The sequence below is a fragment of the Hippoglossus hippoglossus genome, chromosome 1 (assembly GCF_009819705.1).
Source record: "Hippoglossus hippoglossus isolate fHipHip1 chromosome 1, fHipHip1.pri, whole genome shotgun sequence".
NCBI classification, from domain to species: domain Eukaryota; kingdom Metazoa; phylum Chordata; class Actinopteri; order Pleuronectiformes; family Pleuronectidae; genus Hippoglossus; species Hippoglossus hippoglossus.
Window position 1 is genome coordinate 7061181 of NC_047151.1, and position 21691 is coordinate 7082871.

Here is a 21691-nt window from a genome sequence, read left to right on the forward strand (position 1 = left end):
AGCGCCCTCCCCTTTTGAGCACATGACTCGTGACCCGAGCCACAATAATAGACACAGTTGCAGTGTCTTCCGGCTAATTTGACCGACCTAGCTTGTGTCTTCCAGCTGCTTTCCTGTCTCTGGTTGTGTACAGTTGTTGTTAAAATGCAGCTGCAGTGTTTAGTTGTTGCTCTGTGTCTGTGTTGTGGTGTCACGGCTGGGAAATACTCCCGGGAAGAGAACGAGCCCGAGCCGAGCGGCAGTGATGGACACAAGGTGGAGTTCAGGATAGCGAAGCTCAACCAGGTGTGGGAGAAAGCCATGAGGGTAAGTGTTCCAATCTGTGGTCTGTGGTGTTTGGTCTGTACTGTTCAAACCTGTGCTCTGTGGTGTTTAAATCTATGGTCTGTAGTGTTTTAATCTATGTCTGTAGTGTTACATCTATGGTCTGTAGTGTTTAATCTATGGTCTGTAGTGTTAAATCTATAGTCTGTAGTGTTAAATCTATAGTCTGTAGTGTTAAATCTATGGTCTGTAGTGTTAAATCTATGGTCTGTAGTGTTAAATCTATGGTCTGCAGTGTTAAAGTGATGCTCAGCTCTAATGTTAGCAGCTGTAGTGACTGTACACAGTGATTCGACCACACTAACACATTGAGGAACAGTAGCTCGTGGTTAGGGAAGCTAACTAAATACAACAATAGTCTGTAACAGGCCGTGTACGTAGTACATTTATAATTGACCTAATTAAAGCTAAAGGGTTTTTAATTAAATGTATTTACTTAATTATCCCAAGGCACTTTACATAGTGAAGTTGAGACTTTGTGCAAAAAGAGGGGGAGACTGAAAGACAGGGGCACCGCTAGAAATTTAGATTATAATCATTATAATAATATAATATAAAAAGTAGACTTTCCCTTTAATATTCTAAACTTGTATCCAGTAAAATCATCTGAAACTTGACATACTGACATCTGGCATCACCATGAACAAGAGTGAGGTGAAATTTATTTGTCACCTCTTAAGGATTTAAAAAAAATTATATTTAATATGAGCAAGTGATAAGTGCTTTAATCATAACGTAGCCAACTTTCCTTTTTAATTTAATAAAAACATACATATAACTAGGGTTGCAAAATTCCGGGAATATTCAAAGTTGGAAACTTTCCATGGGAATATACGGGAATTAATGGGAATAAACTGGAAACTTTGGGGTAATTTATACTAACTGTATTTACCTTGTCATATACAGACATAAATATAAACATTTTGTTTTGTCATAAGCAGACATGCATGCAAACATTTCTAAGACAAATTTTAAAAATGACATTTTTGACTTAATCCATTTGTGAGTAGAACTCTACCGTCTCTATGTGGATCTCAGGATAGAATCCGGTCAGTGAAAACTTATCAAAACCTGCAGGAACGATGGACTTAAATATGAAAATCTGACCTCAGCAGTTTCCTCTATATGACAGTATGTTGGAGATGAGTATTGGTGGTTTCTGAATATATTTTTACTTTAGAGGAAATGGATGTAAAGTGCAAAGGGGAAGTAGTTTTACACAGAAACGTTAGTTAATGGGAAGTAGTTCACAGGTGTTAAATGTCTCCTGTGGCTCAGCGGAGGAGAAAGCGATGCTGATGATGTCATCGACCATGATCAACCATGATCTTGGTTGTTTTAACCAAGATCATGCTGCAAGATCTAGAATTGCTAACGTTAGCCACTTGCCAGCAAGACAATTTTGTTCCTGTGGACTATAAATACAGTCACCTGTTTGCGTTGTCAATCAATAATGGATACAGCGTGCTTTCTCGGACAAGAGGACTTCGGACTTTCATTTGACGCATTTGATCATGTCGGGTTGAGAGAAAAATAAAACAATCCATTAATTCTGTCAATTTGGTTTACAATAGCTAGCTACATCCTTTTCAAAGAAACACAGCGTGTGCTGCATTCCATACATCTTTAAAATAGAGTTTTGAATGACGTTTTTATTGCTCAGCCTTTAATTTGCGGTAATTACTTTTATTTTTGATAAGTAGTACTCGCGAGTAATCGAGGTGATGGTGTACTTTTGTGTACACATACATACATCCTACTCTCACTGCTGTAAAAAGTTAGCCTACTGTATACAAATAAACTTGGTATTAAAATGAACATGGCTTCAGTGTAACAAGTGACAAAGATGTTCAAAAACAACAGAAAGTCATAGGTTTACGTTTCTGGCAGACAATGTTCCCACCTAGCTGCATCCAGGTTCCAGCTGAGCTAGGCTTGCCTAGTCTTGTTTTCAACTACATTTAAGTTACCTGTTATAAGCTAACATTTGCAAAAAAAGTGTCAAAATTTCCAAAATTCCCGAGCTTAACTTCCCATGGAAAGTTTCCGGAAATTTACCGGAAATTTTCCGCCCCTTTGCAACCCTACATATAACACTACATTTCATTATACTTGTTAATGTGCAAATCAAATAAAACGTCCATAATAAGTGACAATAAACTCCCAAAGTCTTGTCTTGGGCCTTTCTGCCATTCCATAGGACCCGTACCGTAAGACCTCAACTAGATGCGCATCAATTTTCAAAGTGTGGCTGGCGTGACTGGGTTAATAAGATTTAGTTGATTTGTTTTCAGCCAATAAGCTGGATAAACTTGGTACTACAAGGTTATTGGGAATACTGTTTTAAATGATCTCAGCTGATGGCCGTTGAGGAACTCAATTACATACCCCGTTGCCCCACTTAACTTCAGTGGTCCTCTGCAGAAAACTGTAATTATGGTCATCTCTCTTGTGGAAATATCCACTGTTGGCCATAAAGACAGGGTTCTAATGAATTAATACAATATAAGTTACAATAGAATTTACAGGGCTGTTGCAGTCATGGCCCCGAGGCTCTGGAACAACCTGCCTGAGACGATGAGTGCAACTGAGTCAGTGATGTCTTTTGAGTCTCATCTTAAGACCCACTTTTATCAGAAGGCCTTCCCTGATTTTATTTAAGTTTTAATTTCCCTATTTCTGTTTCACAAAACGTGTTTTTATCCATTCCATTTATTTTAAAACTGTTGACTTTATGACTAAAGCATTTAGTAATGTGGATTTTGAAAAGTGCTCCATGAATTAACTTTATTGTGATTTTTATGATGATGATGATTAATTAATGTCCAATGGTAAAAAGACACGGTAAAGCAAATCTTCTTCAGCACACCATGCTTTACTCATTACATGACCTGCCCTATTTTCAGACCAGTGCAGACTGTGATTTCGAGGTTTGTCATCAAGGTCGGAGAGAGGTTAGGCTTGAGTTTCAAATTGTGAAGAATGTTTCCATCTCTACTTGAATTTAATCTTCTCTAGGGATTGAAATTTTCCATTTTCACTGATCGAACACCTACAGTTTATCTAATTTACCTCCCAGCATAATTTGCAGCTGTCACCCTGTTATTTTTTTCTTTGTCACTGTTTCTATTTCCAGTCCCTCTCCCCCCTTCTCTCTGCTCAATCTTTCTCCCTCCCTCTGTTGCAGTCGTTTTACGATGTCCCTTGTTTTGGTCCTGATAGACGCAGTTGTCCCCAGTGCGGCAGTCTGAGCTGCACAGTGATCTGAAGATTCAGGAAAAAGATGAGATGCAATGGAAGAAGATGAAGGCGGAGGGGCTGGATGAAAATGGGGAGAAAGAGGCCCAGCTCAGACGTAACTTCAATGGTGAGACAGTCTCTGCTCACTAGCCCAATCAGGAATTGTGTCCTCACTTCAACCTGAATTCACTGTTGAGTCACTCTGCCCTGAATATATAATCACAAATCTTGGCAGTGGCCCTCTGTGCTGAAATTTGTATGATTTTGACAAGTAATTAACACCACTAACACCAAGGAACACATTATTGTTGACATGGTAGCTTAAATGTAATAAACTGCCATTTGGCTGGTAAAATAATTCATGTTCTATCAGCGAAACATGTCCCAGAGGAAATTTTATTTCTCATCTCTGCTAAGGTTAATTTTTGTTTTTACAGAAATTAAAAGTGTAGCTTTAAGGAATTACTTGCAGATTTCATTACATTTTTACTAAACACTTAGGATGAGAGATTAAACGTGAAATCTGTGAAACATTGGATTTAAGATACTTTATTGCTTACAGCAACTGCACCTGTGAGAATTTCTCACAGGTTTTACCAGTCAGAGTTCATCCACACAAGTACATTTTCATTTTAAAACTCATCACTGTTGCCACGTTAACGCCTGCCAAATGCAAACAAGTTTTGAAACGCTGCCGTTCCCGTTTTTCCCAACTAACTGCAGAGTAGAAAAAACAGCTTCCTGTTTTCACATCCAGTGGGAATGGTCACATGGTATGCATTAGTATGGACAGGGATTACTACTGATACGAGGCTGAAGTGCACATATTAGTATGAATGTAGCTTCAGACACAGCTACTGTTCCATCATGTGATGAAGGAACAGGAAAGACATACTTTGAAAATCACAGTCATGATTAAACCCAGAGCTGGTGTATTAGTGTGTGAAGGGTTCCTCACCAGCCATATCCTGAACACCAGTGTGTTTAACATTCTGCTGCCATCAGCCAGTGGACTTTCTTCCCTGTGCAAGTCCCCCCCTCCTGGACTCTCTAACCCTCTAACATTAACTCTCCATCCGAACTCCTCAGTGGAAGAGTGACCTTCCAGCTCCAGGCAGAGCAGCATGGCCACATTGTGCTCCTTTTGAAGGATAAATATATATATCATCTCTCCTTCACTGAATCACACCATTCTACTAGAGTCATTCTAATTGGGCTGAAAAATTGTTCCTGTCACTCTCAACTATTTTCGACTTTTTGCAGCACTTCTTTCTGATCCTCTCAGTTTGAGATGCCAAGAGACAGACGCAGACACTTTTCCTGTTGTAAATTGGTTGATCTGGGACCATAAACTTGTTTTACTCTCAGCACTCGTTGTAGATCAGCTGCAATAAAATAAAATGTAAAATATCATCAAGTTCTTTCACCCTGTTTATGAGAATTATAAACAAGACATGTGGACACTGTCCTAACGAAGGGTCAGTAGTTAATAAGTGACACTGATGGGTAACTAACAGTGTTGCGACGATGCTGAGTCAACTGATGCAATATGAGTTTACTGGAGCAGAGTAATGAGGGTAGAGCTTCTTCAGAGCAAAGTCCAACTCTGTGTCGTGCTGTGTGTATCAGTCCAAAATGTTGGCACACTACGAGGCCGATGATAAATTGTGGCACACAATATTTTTTTGCAAATAACTGGTAAATATTTAACAAATTAGTTACAGAAATGCTAAATTCGCGGCAACATCATCATTGTTCTGTCATGGGAATTTAGTGTCCTGGAAGGTTTGGATGCATTTAGAATCATTTTTTTTAATCTTGTCCCTTTTTGTTACCTTGTTTGTGGAAGCGTGCTGCCATCCAGGCGGGAGGATAAATGAGAATTTCCCTCCTCTTTCATGCTCATCTTTAGATATTAAGTTTTTCATGTGTGCTACATTTCTCAGAAAACATGACAGCTTCCCCAACCAAACATTCTGTGTTCGTAGCTTATTTTCCGCTCCTGATTCATTAGGGATGCTGCTCCCTTTTTCTGTTCCTTTCAACTGGTGTGGTGACTGTGGAATAAATGAGTTCCTGTCAAGGGTTGTGTGGCTCTGGGTAATTTGTAGTGTGAAATGTGTTAGAGTCTCTCATTTTCAATAATGAATGTATATGTTTTAGTCGCTATATTCTCCTGAGCTTCTTTTCACGACAGGCTCAGTTGTAACTGCTCACAGGCTTATGTCAGCATCATTTATATCAATGTTGATAAAAAGTGAATGTGCTATTGTTGTTCAGTGATCTTGGCCAAGTTTGGTATGGATGGGAAAAGAGACACACGGCCGCTGGAGAGCAACTCGCTGAAGGACCACGACACCAAGGAGGGAGATATATTTGATGATCCCAGGCTCGACAAACTCTGGAACAAGGTACATGTTTGAATTTGTGTGCAAAGAGAGGAAGAAAAATAATTATATATGATATCATATATGTTTAAACCTTTTCTATATATATATATATAATAGTTTCCTCACCCCACACGGGACATGGGGTGGTATGTCAAATTGATTTAGGTATATAAATAAATCAATGAATAATATTTTTGTTCACTATTCATATGCAATAAGGGCATTTTGGGCCATAATAATAATGTCAACCTGACAACAGAGTAACAGTCCCTTTGACATCAATACTCCAATATCATATTTGCCAAAATAAACCTAGGCAACGGAGCGCAACAGTTTAACTCTTTAGTGCATTTTCTGATACAGGGTGCAACATTTTCATTCTATTGAACATAGACCATCAAAAAACATCTTCCACATTGACCTCAATTCCTCTTATTACTATCTTATTCATCTTATTACCTACTACTATCTTGAATGACAAAATAAACCAAACTAAACAAAAATCTCTGTGGCATCATAGGCCTTAACAGATTGACCTATCAACATGTAGAGTTACTTAACACCAATGGACGCATCTGCCTCACCACTTAGCTCTCCTTCAGCCAGTTAGAGACAAACTAGCTTGTTTGCATTCTCAGAGTTCAAGGCTGCCCTCTTCTTCTGAACCATGTTACCTAAGAGTGTGAAGAGTCTCTCAGAGACAGAAGTGGCAGGGGTGGCCAGATATCTGTGAGCCAGGACAGACAGCTGCTGATGGGTCCCTGCCTGAGTTGAGCACCACTGGGCACTCCTCCGTGCTGATGCTGGGCTCTGCTTTATCGAGGCTCAGAGTCCTGTTAGGTCCCATTTCGCGTGATTAATCAGCTTAATGTTTTTATTAACGTGTTATTCTGACATATATATATATATATACTGTATATACCCTGTTTTTCACAGTTTCATTGTGATATTTATATTCCTACTCTGTTGCAGAGGATGAAATGTACATATACAATAATCTGAGATCAATCGACACCACTTAAAACACATGAGGTATACTAATTGATTTACACGGTGAAAGGTCTTTGAGGTTACAGTTTTCACCCAGCAGCACCAATAGTGCTTTAATTGAACTTTTTATGGATCAAAGTAACACTTTTTTTTTTTTTAAAGCACAAAATAAAATGTATTATGCTTACAGGCCCTTAATTTCAAAAGCTTGTGCTTTGGCATCTATGCAGCTTGTTATGGAATGAAAATCAAGAAAAGTTAAATTTATCTCATAATTACTCAAATGACACAATTTAAGTCTTGAGTTGCTTCAGCAGAAAAAGCAGAACGGTTCAGGGACAATCAAGGCCGGAGGCTCCGTCCGTCCAGATGTACCATTCTTGTTCACGTGATTTCTCAGGAACACTTTGAGGAAATGTCTCCAAATACGGCAGAAACTTTCACCTGGATGCAAAGATGAATTGATAAAAATTAGGTGGTCAAAGGTCACTGTGACCTCACTAAACACATAAGGCCATAAATAACCCAAGAATTCATATGCAATTATGACAAAATACACTTATTACCTTTTATTTAATTCCCTCAAAGTCTCCTCTACATATATTACATAGAATGGACAGACATGGATGTAAACTGCAACTTGATTGGTTGGTGGAGGCACAAGAACATGTTTTTAAAAATAGCAGTCGACAATTAGATTTAATATTTGTATCTGCTTGAGTGGTGTTAAAATGTTTTAATATAATTCATATATGTGCAAGCATTGGAGAGAATCAAAAACAATAACAAAAATTTAAATGTGGATGCTGTGTGAAACACCTGATATTCTCTAAACGCCATGTATCTTCTATATGTCATGTAAAATGGAACTATAGACTTCTTGCGTTATACAATCTGTTGATTTTATTTATGTGTATATTAGAGTCATTACTGTATTTCATGCCTCCATCCTTCTCCAGCCAGAATATACCTGTTGATCTGCTATTTCTAACTCCTTCTGTCTCCAATGACTCGACCTGCACCAGGCCAAGAACTCTGGGAAGTTCTCCACTGAGGAGTTAATGAGCCTTAAGAGGGAGTTCCAGCACCACAAAGACAAAGTCCACGAGTACAATATCTTCATGGACACAGTCAGCAGGACTGAGGGTGAGCAGCGTGAATCACTCACTGTGCACTAATGCCTTGAGCAAGTTGAGCAGTTAATCCCTGTTCTCCTCTGTTCTGCTGTGACACAGCAACATATATTATATATTTGTCTTCTCTGCTCTAAGTAGCTCATTTAATCACATATGTTTTAATAAGAGACATAATTATGCTAAACTTAACCTTTACATAAAATGTTGGGAAATCTCTGAGAAATATTGCAAGATCTATATATCTTCTATGTATCAGGACAGTTTCTAACATAAAAATATGCAGTAAATACCCAGGCCCAAGTGAAGAAGGCTCCCTTTCTGTTTGTAAAATTTTATTTACGTAGATGGCAGGTATCCCCCCCGCTCTGTGCTCTATCAGTAGTTGTCACATCATATCAGAATGTGAGTTTTAAGTCGAGCTGACAGGCCCCGCTGTGTTTCAAATGGACACGGGAGGCCGGCGCATCTCTTTCGGACGTTGATTGACAGTTTGCAGACGTTTTGTGCCAGGACTTTTCCGTTAGATCTCCACAGTGCCGTGTTTCTGCCGAACAAGCCAGGGGTATTTTTCGGCTTGTCTGAAGCATTTAAATATTGAACCAATCACATGTTGCCTGGAGGGGGAGTCTCTCCGTGCACCACCACCACTCCACCACCTCCACATGGCGCCCGCGTAGGTTTCCCAGACTTCATTTGACCTCGGGGTTTTTTTTTTTTCTTTTGATCCAAATGTCAACTGTTCTCATCAAGTCAGTGTTGCGTTGTCCAGTTGGCCTTTGTCTGCTTTTTACCTCCATGCCTTTTTCAGGGATGAAACAGGAAAGAACCTCATCTCCTCACTGACAACTCAACCAATAAGAATAGACTCACAGGCTACTCAGGCTTCTTATGGAAAAATAAATGTGATACAAGCCAAACAAAAAATCCAGCCTCGTAAAATGCAGCTTTTCTTCACCTCTTTTTCATGGCTTGAATTTCCCCCCCCCCCCGTCTCTTTGCCTCAACAGAAATCCACAAGAACGTGATCTCTCCCCTGGAGGGTGACGTCAAAGAGAATGTGCTGCACCAGAAGCACACGGACCTGAAGCAGAAAATGAGAGACCTCAACCAGGGCTTCGAGCGCCTCAGCAAGCTCAGCCATGAGGGCTTCACCGAAGACAGCGGTGAGGGAGACAAAGCACGCACAGACACACACACACACACACACACACACACACACACACACACACACACACACACACACACACACACACACACACACACACACACACACACACAGCTCACCTCTGCATCTCAGTCTCACTGCATTTATCTCATCAGCTCAATGACTTGGATTTGTAATCAAAGTAACACACTGTGCTGTACTGTGCATCACAACTGTTTGTTGCGAGGGGTTAAGCTACATGTAGGAGGCAGAACGTCAGAAGCGTGCGAATCTCCTTTTCTTTCCTAGTTGACATCCTCGTCCGTGTCTTCTATGTGCATGGCACATCTGTTTCATCCCGAGATATATGTATTCTTTTTGCTATTTTTTGTTTTGCATCCGTCGCGTGTTGGAAACGTCATCAACACGCCTGTTCCCTCACTGTGACTCCTCTAGATAATCTAGACTAGATCTAGGTTTGGCAGGAAAAACTCAGGTGAGAGTCCACAGTAACTGTCAGATAACTGACTCGGACTCGGACAAATGGGAAGGATGTGAAAAATACGATTAGAGAGAGTGTTATTTACAGCAGCTCGGAGTGAAGCATCCATCCAGTGTCCTTGCGATGTTTCTCTTGGCGGAAACGTTTATTGCTCTGATTAGATCGTCTTATTGTTTCTGTAAATCAGCTGCTTTGAATCGAGGTCGCTGCTGTGACGTCTCAGCTGTGCAGGTTTCAGTGGGAGTCTATTGTGGAGTTTAGACGAAGGCAATGTTCCTTCTGCTGATTCATACTGACTACTTTACTTCCTCTCTACTCACTCCCCTCCAGGTTGGTTTGTCACCTGAGCACAAAACAATGTTAATCTCCCTCTCTTCTGCTTTTCATTCGTGCGGTTTTGTTGTGGCAGAAACTCAAGCTGAGATATGAATGCAGGCACATTTTCTTCTGTTTCTCCTGTTTCATATTGAGTGTATACACCAATGATTGAGCAACCAGGACAGCTTGTTACTGTGATTGTATCTTAGAAAACATCTGCTGTGACTGCTCCTCTTCAAAGCTCCCTCCCTCTCGACCGAACCAGTATTTGTGAGGCTCCAAGCTGTCTCCTTCGATTATTTATCTCTTCATCTGTCTGTCTGTTCTTCCTCCATAGAGTTTCGGGAGCCTCGTGTGATTGAGCTGTGGGAGTCTGCCAAGAGAACCAACCTCAGCGAAGACGAGCTGGACTCTCTCAAGGTGGCGCTTCAATTTGTTTGGGACATTCCTGTTCTCAGATATTACTTTTTGCTTTGATCAGAATTGCCGCAGTCCAACTCTTACAAACTTTTAAATCAAGAGCTCTCCTGGTAACAGCAGTATTAACTTTTCTAGTATATGTGGTAGTGAAGTACTACTTATGTATGGTGAGCCATGAAGCAGAGAGAGCACCTTATTATGGTCACAATTTATGCATTACACATTTGAAATGCACTGAAAGTATTCCACTCTCCTGTCTCTAAGCGTGCTCCTTTCACCCTTTGTCCCATGGGCAGATGAATGTGCTGAACAACTCAATTTAAATTTCAATTTTTTAAAGACATCTAGCTCCCAAGTTCAGGCGAATCTCAGGGAAGCATGCGGATCGTATTTTCTGTGTGAAATATTCTATCTAGTTACTACTTAAGATGCATATCAGATCCCCTGTGCTGCTGTGGATGTAATTGAAGGTGAACTGAACTTGCACCCCTGTGTGTTCGCTGCCCTCCTTTTCCTGGTCATTTAGGAGGAGCTACGTCACTTCGAGACCAAGGTGGAGAAGCACAGCCATTACCAGGAGCAGCTGGAGCTGTCCCACCAGAAGCTGCAACACGTGGAGGCTTTGGGAGACAAGGAGCACATCAAGAGGAACCAGGACAAGTACAACACACTCTCTGAGAAGACCAGGGAGATGGGCTACAAGGTAAAAGTGTCAGCTTTTACTCCACACTCTTACTTCCTCCAAACACCACACAGCTAAACTCATAATGGGAAGATTCAAGAGGAGAAAACTGCACTTTAGTGGAGGACAAAAGTTTACAAGACTTCTTATTGTTCCGGTTGTAGAACGGTAGGACTCGTATTCTAGAGTTGCAACACAACAGTATGTGTTAATAAACAATAGGTCGTTGGATAATGATGAAAAGCTCCAAAAAGAAACGCTTTGCTCAAACGTCACACAAAGAAAAATCCTGTTATAAATACTGTACATTAATGTTTACACTTGGTCGACAGCAGTGGTGAAACCAGATATATTTACTATAGTACAATGACGTATTCTGTGGGAAAGTTGTGATTGATAAATCCTGATGTTTTTTTCATGTGACCAGAGGTTAATGCTAAATAAATATTAGTTCCGTCGGTCATCTTTATGTCAAGACCTTCCAAGAGGTGTTTGTATGGATTTACTATATTTACAGTAGTAGTATATTCCATTAATACTACAAAGTCTCAGTCTGGAGGAAAATATTACAGTAAAACAAGTGGTTTAACTAACAAGCTGCAACTCCAGCTAAGAATATCTCTACTAATTCCAGTAATCTGTCTGTCTGTGCGTGGCTCACATATCTCGAGGACCGCTCACCTTGTCTTCTTCACTCTGAGCACGTGTAATTTTAAGGGCCCAAGGAAGTGCAGTGTCAAATTTGCAACTATTTAGACACATGGTACGTTGAATATTAATAAACTTTGAATTAACAGGCGACAGCGCTCTGTAGCAGTGGCTGGGACTCATCAATGTAAGGGATCTTGTCAAACATGACAACAGTGCGTTCACGCCAATGGCAACTGGGTTCTGAGAAGTGAGCTTCCTGAGCTTCACTGGACTTTGAATACACAGGTGAACAGATCTTTGTGCAGCAGCAGCTTCTGTCGGTTTTGAATTGCCGCAGCTGAATTACTGCAGGTCACTTTTACAATTTCAGAAAGAAAGCTACAACCAGCATTAACACAGTCTAAGCAAACAGGCCATTCCATACAAGTAGGTTTAGAATGGGCACTCAGCTAGTTAGTATCAATTCAGAGAACAGGGGTTTTTAGAAAGTATATTTTGCACAAATAGAGCATATTTGATGCTGAACAACAGATTAACAGGAGTGTGTCTGTATTTAAATTTGTGTGTGGTAGTGGTTACTTGTATTGACATAAGCCACTTTGCCACTGACTGTACATTCTTTGTCTTGCTTTCAGATGAAGAAACACATGCAGGATTTGTCCAACAAGATCTCTCGTCAGGGACTCGAGCACAATGAGCTCTGAGCGGCTCAGATCACGGTCATTACGTCGGTGAAGGTTGACTGAACTTAAATAATCTCCTCTGTAACCACACACAACGTAATGCCACATTCCCAACATTCCCTTTCATCCACTGTACAAAGAATCTGTTTTTACATTGAAGGTTTTCTACTTTTCTAGTGTTCTTAGTTGTTGATTTCACAAATGTCTGCATGAATGAATTTGTTTGTACATACTGTGCATATGAGAGATTTCTTGTTAATCAGCTAGACTTATTGTGAGAACCACCAGGTCAGGTTTTCAGACGGGGTATACATGAATTAAAAATTAATTTACGGACTGGTACTCTGCAGTGAATGACAGGCTGGTTTGGAAGAAATGTGAGCTTGTAGTACAAAAACTGAAGATGTAGCTTCACTCCAACAAAGCCAAATGCAGTGTGGGTGGTTGTTGTTAAGGGCCAGACAGCAGCAGTTGAATCAGGCTTAACCAGATGATGTATCGAAGATGGTTCAGGTGCTGGGGGGCGGCCAACCACCTGCATCAGAAGACATATTGGCACATCGATGCCCAGACAATTTATTTACACCTCCCTGTCCTCAGCTCTGCAAGTAATAACTGCTCCATCACATAAACTGTTACTACTTTAGTGACTCATGCTTCAGTCTGCTGAAATATTGTGACAATGCTGTTATTGTCCGATCGATATCAAATGAAGGATGCTTTGCGAATTCGGGTAAGAAACATTGAAACCTGAAAATGTAACAGCAATCTTTAATGTTCAGTAAGATACAGGTGCCAACAACATACAAACAATAATGTTTTAAAAAATATAGTTCAATATCATTCATATAGTCTAAATAAAAGCAGCTACTATTTACAAAAAGTTCTTCTTGTAATGACATTGACAGACTGTGGTTTGAAATAAAACAAAAAAAATGCCTCTTCCCCCGTGTTCTTTCTCCTCACCTCCTACTCAGAGACACTGGCGAGGAACTGCCACCATAAATATGAATTACCCTCAAATATTGGACTATTTGTCCTGATGATATCAAGAGGGAGGTGAGAAATTGGAGCGCACACACACACACTGCACTTTTCCATTCATCAATTCTTGCCCTCTTATGGACCAGAAGCAGAGACATTGATTACAGGGATGAATAATGTTACTGGCTGGCTGATTACTCAGTCATGTCCTGCTTGGGCCACATGGGCCTGGATTAATGCAATTTGCACCCGAGATATAACTCAAAGCTGCTTATTTCAATCGAATGCTTTTAAGCTCTTATGTGGAATGATTGCCGAGCTAGCTGGGACTCTGAGCCGCTGATTGCAGGTGTCAGTGCAATGGGAAGAAGGGCTTGATCTCGTTGCGTGATCCAAACCGGTGATAAATAGTATGAAATCAAGCAATGGCAGTTTCTAACCCTCCGTGAGAGAGGACACAACAAATACAGCCACACCCAAACAATGAGAACTATTCAGAATAAGAATTTACAACAAATGACACCAGCGTCTCACTTCTGTAATATCTGTGGTAAACAGTCGTTTGTGGTGTCATGTATTAGTTAATTGTATACGGATCGGCAGTTATCCTGAGAGAATCTTAAAGGAGGTGCATAGAAAAAAGTTCCTCCGTCAACAGTTGCCACAGTGTGCTTAAGTGCCATGCAGCCAACAAACAAGTTCTAGGTTAAAAAGGTAACAAATTCAAATTATAAGTATAGAGAAATTACAGCATATAAACACAAGACATCCATGTGGCAGCTGCATAAAAAACTATCCAGACATGTCCTATTTACTTCTTTATATTGGAATGGATTGTTTGCGGGAATATAACTGTACACTGGTACAACTGTGTGTATGTGTTTGTGTGTGTGTGTTTTTTAAGTGTGATGATCCGCTGCATTTGAGCATGAAGCTTATTCAGAGAGATGGAGAGAGTCAGTAATGAAAACGTTTTTTTAAAGTGTCATCAACTCAGTCATTGCACTCAGTGCGGTGGCCTCGCCGCCAGTTCTCCTGCTGAGTCAGTGTGTCCTCCTTGCCCTGGTCATGCTCCGCCCCCACTCTCTGAGCCGTTCCCATGGCAGCGATGTCGAGGTGGGCGTACCTGAGGGAGCCCTCTTCTGGTCGGCAGAGAAGAAGAAACTTATTTCATATGTTTCTGCAGTTTGACACATGTTCTTTAACCTAACAGGAAACACATGCTATGTAATATATTGTTCACTTACCGATACCATTTAATAAGGGACATTTTCCTACCTGATAGTGTTGTCCATTTATCTATCAAGCATTCATCTTTGATTTAAAGAATGTAAATTGCTAGGATGTTAATTTTAATTAAAATATTCCTACCTGAGAAGTTTAATATGTTTAAACGGCTATAAATTCTGTGTCAATGTATTAAATTGTTTCATTTTCACCACCAGAAAATGTCTTCATTATGCCACATCAATCAGTAGTAAGTAGCAATACAAAATAAATTCACGTCTGTTTTCCATGAATAAATTTCCTCTCCTTGTTCATTAAGTGTCTGTATTGGTTGTATCTAGTTGCTGCAAAAACACATTTTCATTTCCACACTTGTTTTTTTAAAGCTCATAAAAGAGATGGATGTCAGCAGGGGAATAAGCACCTGTCACTGCATCCTATCAAGAAAACCAACTGTGAATTTATACATGTTTTTTCATCTTCGTGATGTCGAGTCTGTGTCTTGTGGTGGGTGGGGACAGAGAATAAAGAAGCACCAAATCTAAAATCCTCATTTAAAGGGGACATAGCATGCCCATTTTACCACAAGTTGATATGGTTCCTTGGGGTCTTAATGAAATGTCTGTAACATACTTTGGTCAAAATACCACAAGGATCATTTAAAACAGCACCCTTTTTACCCTGTATAAAACAGCCCTCCACAGAGTGACCTGTTTTGAGTGCCTGTTCCTTTAAATGCTAATGAGCCAGCTCCCCCCTCCCCCCTCTCCCCTCATGATTTTAAACGATATAAATTACATATTTTATATGATATAAATTATCAAATATGCATTTCCCATACTTTGTATTCCCCTTCTGTTGTCCTGGAGTTTTAATTTTCCCAATCACATAATTAAATGTCCCCCTCTGCCCATCCACTACAAGCACACAAGCAGACAGACAGAGAGAGAAAGAGAGGTGGGGGGGGGCTATGAAGACCATCATTTACCCCCGAACCCCGACATTCAACGGGTATAACAACAAGCGGAGAAAGCAGAATCGGGGGCTGACCTTATATATGTAGGGAGGCCATGTAGGGAGACTTCCAGTGCCTTGTTACGACACAAAACCCAGGAAGCTCAATCGAGTCGCTCAAGCATGACGTTTCTGACTTAGAGGAACTATAACAAAACGCGCGAGTGTTTTTTTCCCAGAGTTTTTGGGTTGGTAGACATGCCAGATACCCACATTAACCTGTAGAAGCACTAACAAAGTGGAATTTGCATGCTATGTCCCCTTTAAGGCTCTGGACCAGCAGAGGTGCGGAGAGTTACCTTTGACACCACGGTGCAGACTGGAGACCGGCGCTGAGCTGGACTCCTGCAGGTCCTGCTCACTGTGCAGCAGCTCTCTGGTGGTTTTAGCCAGCAGGAGACTAATGGGGATGTTGACATAATTAATAGTCCTGTCAATGTGGAGCCCAGCATCCAGGGTCCCAGACGGAGGAGCTCCACAGGGAGACCGGAACATACCTGAAGTAAAAATCCCAAAAGAGCTGTTGAAGTGGCAGCCTGGATGATCCTGAGCCAGCACTGTGAAGTCTCTAACTGGATTATGAAGCTGCCCCTCTTTTAAATAAAAATCTCTAAGATTATTCATGACAATGAACTCATCAGTAATGTAGTTCTCTTACCACAGGCTGAGGCTGGAGGTGGGGGGGCAGAGGGTGTCAGAGAGGCCGCCGACTTCTTCAGAGCCACGTCCGCACTGTCGTCACATTCCTCTCTCACATAGAGATGAGCATCTGACAACAGGTTTTATTTAGCACATTAGCATTTGACACCTTCACTTTGTGACAGTCACACAGAGAGTGACGGAATTACTTAAGTGTAGTGAAATAACTGTGAACACTGCATTACAAGGAAGCTCTTCATTGAAAGTCACATTTTAAGGGGAATTTCTGTATTTTTCAAGCTGGGTTTGTCAATGAGGGTGTGTAAGTGTCCTGTAGATCGCTTTTGACAGCATCTGCAACACAGCAGCAGTGGCTACAATGTAATCTAATGTGGCAACTGCAACAGCCCACGAAATGTCAACTTAAAGGGCTATTTTCACCAATAAAAGGGTCAAATTATTCTTGGGTGTAGGGTTACAGCAACCACAGGAACACCAACTATATACAGAGATTCGTAACCGTATAGCAGCTCGTCGTCCTCAACTTGTTGCCTCTCTCTCTCTCTCTTCTCTTTCGCTCTTATATTATATCTCCAGTTATAGGAGCTCTTTGTTTGTATACACCGGCACAAACTTGTAGGGACAGCCATCACAGTCCAATCATTTATCAACATTGTCCACATCAGAAAAACGATTCCACCTTAATAGTATCTCTCTGTAAAATCCAAACTCCTCTCTCTCTCGCTCTCACTCATGTTTACACCTTTATCTTCCTACAACAACCCAAGTCTCACGACACTTGAGAGTGAGACTTGTGGTTGAGCAAGTAATGTAATGTTGCCACAGACTCTTAGTAAAGGCCCAGCATAACAATACATAAAAAAATCCCTTTACGAGGTCGTTTCTTGGACTGTCAGAGTTGCCCCATAAGATTTTATTATCCGCCACCAAATCATAGCTGCTGAAGGAGATGATCTACTGGAATGAGTACAATTCATTAATTTATTCCCATTTAAGTTAACGAGAAAGTAAATATTCTCAACAAAAATGTTTGTAAATGACAGGATTTGTTCAAGTCCCAAACTTTCATCTTGAACCATCATCAGAATCAGAATTGTTTTATATAACCTTGTTTTGTATGTGTTATAAACCAGTGGATCTTCCAGCCCATTATTATTATTACTTAAACATGAAGACAGGACAGATCATTTTAACTATATTATACTGTCGGACAGTTTAATTTATAACAATTGGTCGTATTTTATACTGTATATAAAACATTCATGTTAAAGTAACAAAACTGTCAAATAAATATAGTGGAGTAGAAGGTATCTTCTTTCTAGTGAAACATAGTCGAGTAGAAAGGTGAAATATTCAAGCACAAACCCACCTTGTGTATCTGCAGGTGAGACGACTGATGGTGGTGGGTTGGCAGCCTTGAAAATAGATGACAACAAAGTAAGATTTTATCTTGTATCCTCTCTATAATTTGTTTGAAACTTGTACAGCTTATTCCTTTCTTTTTTTGTGTGTTTTTTATGAGGTCAACTTTTCATTTGTAAGAGGACGACTAATGTTCTTTTTTATGGCTCGAGCCAAGACAGGCAGATAAAATCTCACCTGGGTCAAGCATCTATTCCTCACTGAGCGCCACTGCTCCGGTGTAATGTAGTTGTCTCCGCTGCACTGTAGTTGGGAGACAAGAGAGGTTATCGTCAAGGAAGGACTGATTGTTTTCCACTGCAGCAGTCAACAGGAAAAGAGCAGGTTTCTGTACTGGTGAGAAATGTTAAAGGGAGAGGGGGAGGAAGTCTGTGCCGCTGTGGGCAGAGAGGCTGATTATAGAGGGATTGATGAGGGGCAGGAAGGAAGGGATGGCAAGGGCATGAGGTGAAGAGGAGAGGGTGATGTACAGCCGAGAGGCCGGGATGACATCTGAAGAGGTGGCAGACTGGAGACAAAGGGCTGGCTGCCTCAAACGTGAAAAATCTCTCCGACAGTGTGTCCCAATTTGCCACTGTCTCCAGCATACAGCGGTTAATAACGCGGCCGGCTGCCGCTTCAGGAATATTATCTGTCATACAGTCTGTTTCAGTGCGACTCGAGGAACCAGGCGTCGTCTCATTACCCAACGTGCAGGGTGTGCAGTTCTATTGAACTGCTGACACCGAGGACTGATGAATAAAGAAACTAATTTGTGTTTCGTACAACAGGACTCTGCTTTCTGAGGGTTTCTGTCGGTTTCATCACTATTCATTAACTTTCTCGCTCCCCTTTTGCTCTTTCTAGCTCGCCAACTTACACACAAACACACACACACACAGGCAGACACACACTCCCACACAAGCTGTCAGAAATCACAAGACACGTTGCTTCTTCTCCTGCTCTGATGATTTCTTGCTTGCTACATGGGGGGAAAACACTTTGCACAACCCATCAGAAAATTAATTAAACACAATGCTGTGAAATCTCCTCTGAGATCTTCTGAGGTTTCAGACCAAAGTATCTGAGGGAAAACAACGACTCCAGACAGGTTTTTAAATTGAAAACCACACCTCTTTTTGTTTATCACAACTATTGTTCTCCTGTATGAGTGGTTCTGGGGCAAAGTGGCTCTCCCTCAATGTGAGAGGGAACTTAAGTCGGGACCCTGGAGGCCGGGACATTCGCTCCTGGCCTATTATTTGCTCTCTGCTGGAGGACAGTCCAATCACATGTTGTATACCCGGTTATTAACCCTAACCCTAACCCACCAATGACGGACGTGTACAGAACGCACAGTTGTCTGGGCTTTGAAGTAGACTTTGGACTCTTTTTCTCTTTTCTTCTTCTTTTCAGACACAAGCCAAAAGTCTTGCGATATGCAAGCTTGCATATAAGTGTGCAAATATTTAAAATAAGAGTAGAGCAGGTGTACGTCTGCAAAGTTTCGAAATGAAGTTTCCCCAGTCAAAACTCAACTTTTAAAATGTCATACTTTTTACTTCAACATGCACCAGTTTTCAAACCTGGAAAACAAACTGATGCACTGGGCGAACAGTGGCAAATTTGAGACTCTGAAAATGTGTTGGAGAAACACTGTAAAAAGAGGGTTGCCTTGTGTTGTTTTATTATGTCTGGAGTCTCGGTCATCAATTACTTCAATTGTATCGGATTCGGCTGCTACAAAGTTTGCAGCCGACTCCAGAGGTGTTTTGTGGACTCGAAAACTTCACCCACCCCTCCATCAGCATAGTGGTAAATAGATCAAGTGAATTTTCATCTTTAGGTGAACTATCCCTTTAAGTAGCAGGGATCATTTGTCATGATTTGTGTTGCTGATGACCCTCAGTTTGAATCACAGAACATTGATTTGTACAGAGAAATTGTTGTATTTGCTTGTTTTTCCGCTCCTGTGGAGCCTGCTCAGCATTTTACACTTTTTTTAACTGCAGCACGAGCCTTTAAGGCAACGACTGCTCACAATTACAAAGGCAGGACCCAAGTGAGTCTTTAGACTCAATAGCAAGTAGCAGTGTGTATGTGAAGAGGCCAGATAAGTGCTTTTTGAGCTGCTGGTGCATCAGTAGCAAACACAGCAAAATTATATAACTCAGCGAGGCCAGTTAAGTTAAAGCGACTTCATAGACCGAATAGAAGAAAAGTCTATCAAAAAGTAGATCCTCACAGGGACTGACTGACAGAGAAAAAAGCTATGGCCTCAGAAACTAACATTAAAGTAGAGCTACATTTGTAAAGTTATCAACAAAAAACACATTGAAAACACTAAAATAACACTTGCTGTTGTGTTAGAAGGTATATCTTATATTTTGTCCCAATTTTGTACAGTATGTATGTATGGATAGTTTTTATAATTTTTTTTAATTCTCAACTGCTTTCAGTTTTGATTAATCCTCTGTTTAACTATACATCATTATTTTCCGTGAAGTTTCCTTTGTATGTGGAACATAGGGACTACAATATTGAGCTATATTTCCGATGTGATGCATGAGAGACTCTTCTATTTGATGTCGCTATAGACTTTGAGATTCCCTTTAGTCAAACATGTTCCCTGATGAAGGTCTCTCTAAGAACATTTTACGAACTAGAATGCATACCTCCACCAAGGCCCAACAGTCTCCTTATGAAACCACATTTAAATTCACTAGATCCTGATTTTTATTTGGATCTGCACCAAAGTTCACACACTTATAAGTAGCAATCCCCTATGTGGCTGAAATATCAATGGGAATGTTGAAAACACCCCACATCGTAAAGTTAAAGAAAATAATTCCTGGATCCGCACTAAAGTTTGATGGGTTCCTCCTTGGGTCATCTTCCCGTATGTGTGGGTACCTTGTCATGGTTGGGGAGGCTTGTGTGTCACATTGACCCCTGTGAGGTTTAAACCAACTGACAGCATGACCACCTTGGATAAAAGCCACCAGCAGGAAGTCTGCTAATGCCCAAAGCTAAGATCTGACTTGGAACGTGTAATGTCCACAACATGTTCGACACATCACAGGTAATCAGTGAGCAACCTGAAAAACACATGGTCGGCCCGAAACAACAATGGCGGCAATCTGTGATGGCCAAGCTGAAAGAGATGGGTCTGACATTTAGAGAGGCCAATGGAGGGAGATGGTCTGTTTTTTTCCCTAAAGGGACAAAGAGGATTAAAATAAGATTATTTTGTCACGCCCCGCCCTGCTACAGAATTTCTCAGTTAAGTCGTTTTTGCATAATCCCGCTAACTAACTAACAAAAAAACTGAAAAAGAATTTATTGTAAAAATGTAAAAGACAGAGGTCTTACTCACAGATTATAGAACATGCAGCTGAGTCTCACTGAGGCCCATTGACTCTAATGCAGTAAAATGTCTTTGACAGCAGGAGACAACTCTGTAAATTCAGCGACATCACTTGTTCTAACTCTGTTAGAACAAGTGACTCTGTCTGTTTCCTCTTCCACAAGATCCAATCCCCAAATCTACTGAGGAGTTCATCCTGGAGAATTAGCACAAGGGACATTTACACGAGTTTCTCTTTCTTAGCACAATAATAAATAATATACCACAGTGGGCTTAATAAATGCAAGCAGACACATTAAAGAGAGATTAGCATCAGTGGAAAACCACCCAAGAGTAGCAAGAAGTGATTAGTGTGATGATTTGCAAGCACTTTGTTTCATTGATGCAAATTTTAGCATGGAAATGTGAAGTCAGAGGATTTCTCTTCAGCGCCGAGCTTCAATTACATGATCTATTTCATAAATCATAAATACAGAGGAAAATGTGTTTTTTACTTAATCACAATGTAATTAACCAAATCTCCTCGGGGCGATTAGATGCTAGAAATATAAACGCTTG

The 21691-nt window shown here is 40.7% G+C and overlaps 2 protein-coding genes across 3 annotated transcripts in view; one reads left to right on the forward strand and one right to left on the reverse strand.

Annotated features, from left to right (window-relative positions):
- lrpap1 (low density lipoprotein receptor-related protein associated protein 1) lies at positions 1-14156 on the forward strand. Its single transcript, XM_034587660.1, has 8 exons — positions 1-306; positions 3547-3691; positions 5845-5975; positions 7970-8090; positions 9088-9243; positions 10382-10464; positions 10991-11167; positions 12433-14156. The coding sequence occupies exons 1-8, from the start codon at positions 145-147 to the stop codon at positions 12499-12501; spliced, it is 1044 nt and encodes a 347-aa protein (XP_034443551.1). The 5' UTR covers positions 1-144; the 3' UTR covers positions 12502-14156.
- The window catches only part of dok7 (docking protein 7), a 25145-nt gene continuing 16622 nt past the window's right edge, over positions 13169-21691 (reverse strand). For both annotated transcript variants that reach the window (XM_034587568.1, XM_034587559.1), the window contains exons 9-13: positions 17965-18030; positions 17735-17780; positions 16364-16474; positions 16005-16202; positions 13169-14606 (exon numbers count right to left, since the gene is read on the reverse strand). In XM_034587568.1, coding sequence (XP_034443459.1) covers positions 14458-14606; positions 16005-16202; positions 16364-16474; positions 17735-17780; positions 17965-18030 — 570 coding nt within the window. In that variant the 3' untranslated portion in view covers positions 13169-14457. The remainder of the gene's footprint in view (positions 14607-16004; positions 16203-16363; positions 16475-17734; positions 17781-17964; positions 18031-21691) is intronic.

Excerpts from the sequence above, each read along its gene's own strand:
- lrpap1 (XM_034587660.1), top strand. The coding sequence starts at position 145 with ATGCAGCTGCAGTGTTTAGTTGTTGCTCTGTGTCTGTGTTGTGGTGTC. Across the intron at positions 307-3,546 it reads TGTGGGAGAAAGCCATGAGG|ACGCAGTTGTCCCCAGTGCG; the intron begins GTAAGTGTTCCA and ends TGGTCCTGATAG. Across the intron at positions 11,168-12,432 it reads CCAGGGAGATGGGCTACAAG|ATGAAGAAACACATGCAGGA; the intron begins GTAAAAGTGTCA and ends TCTTGCTTTCAG.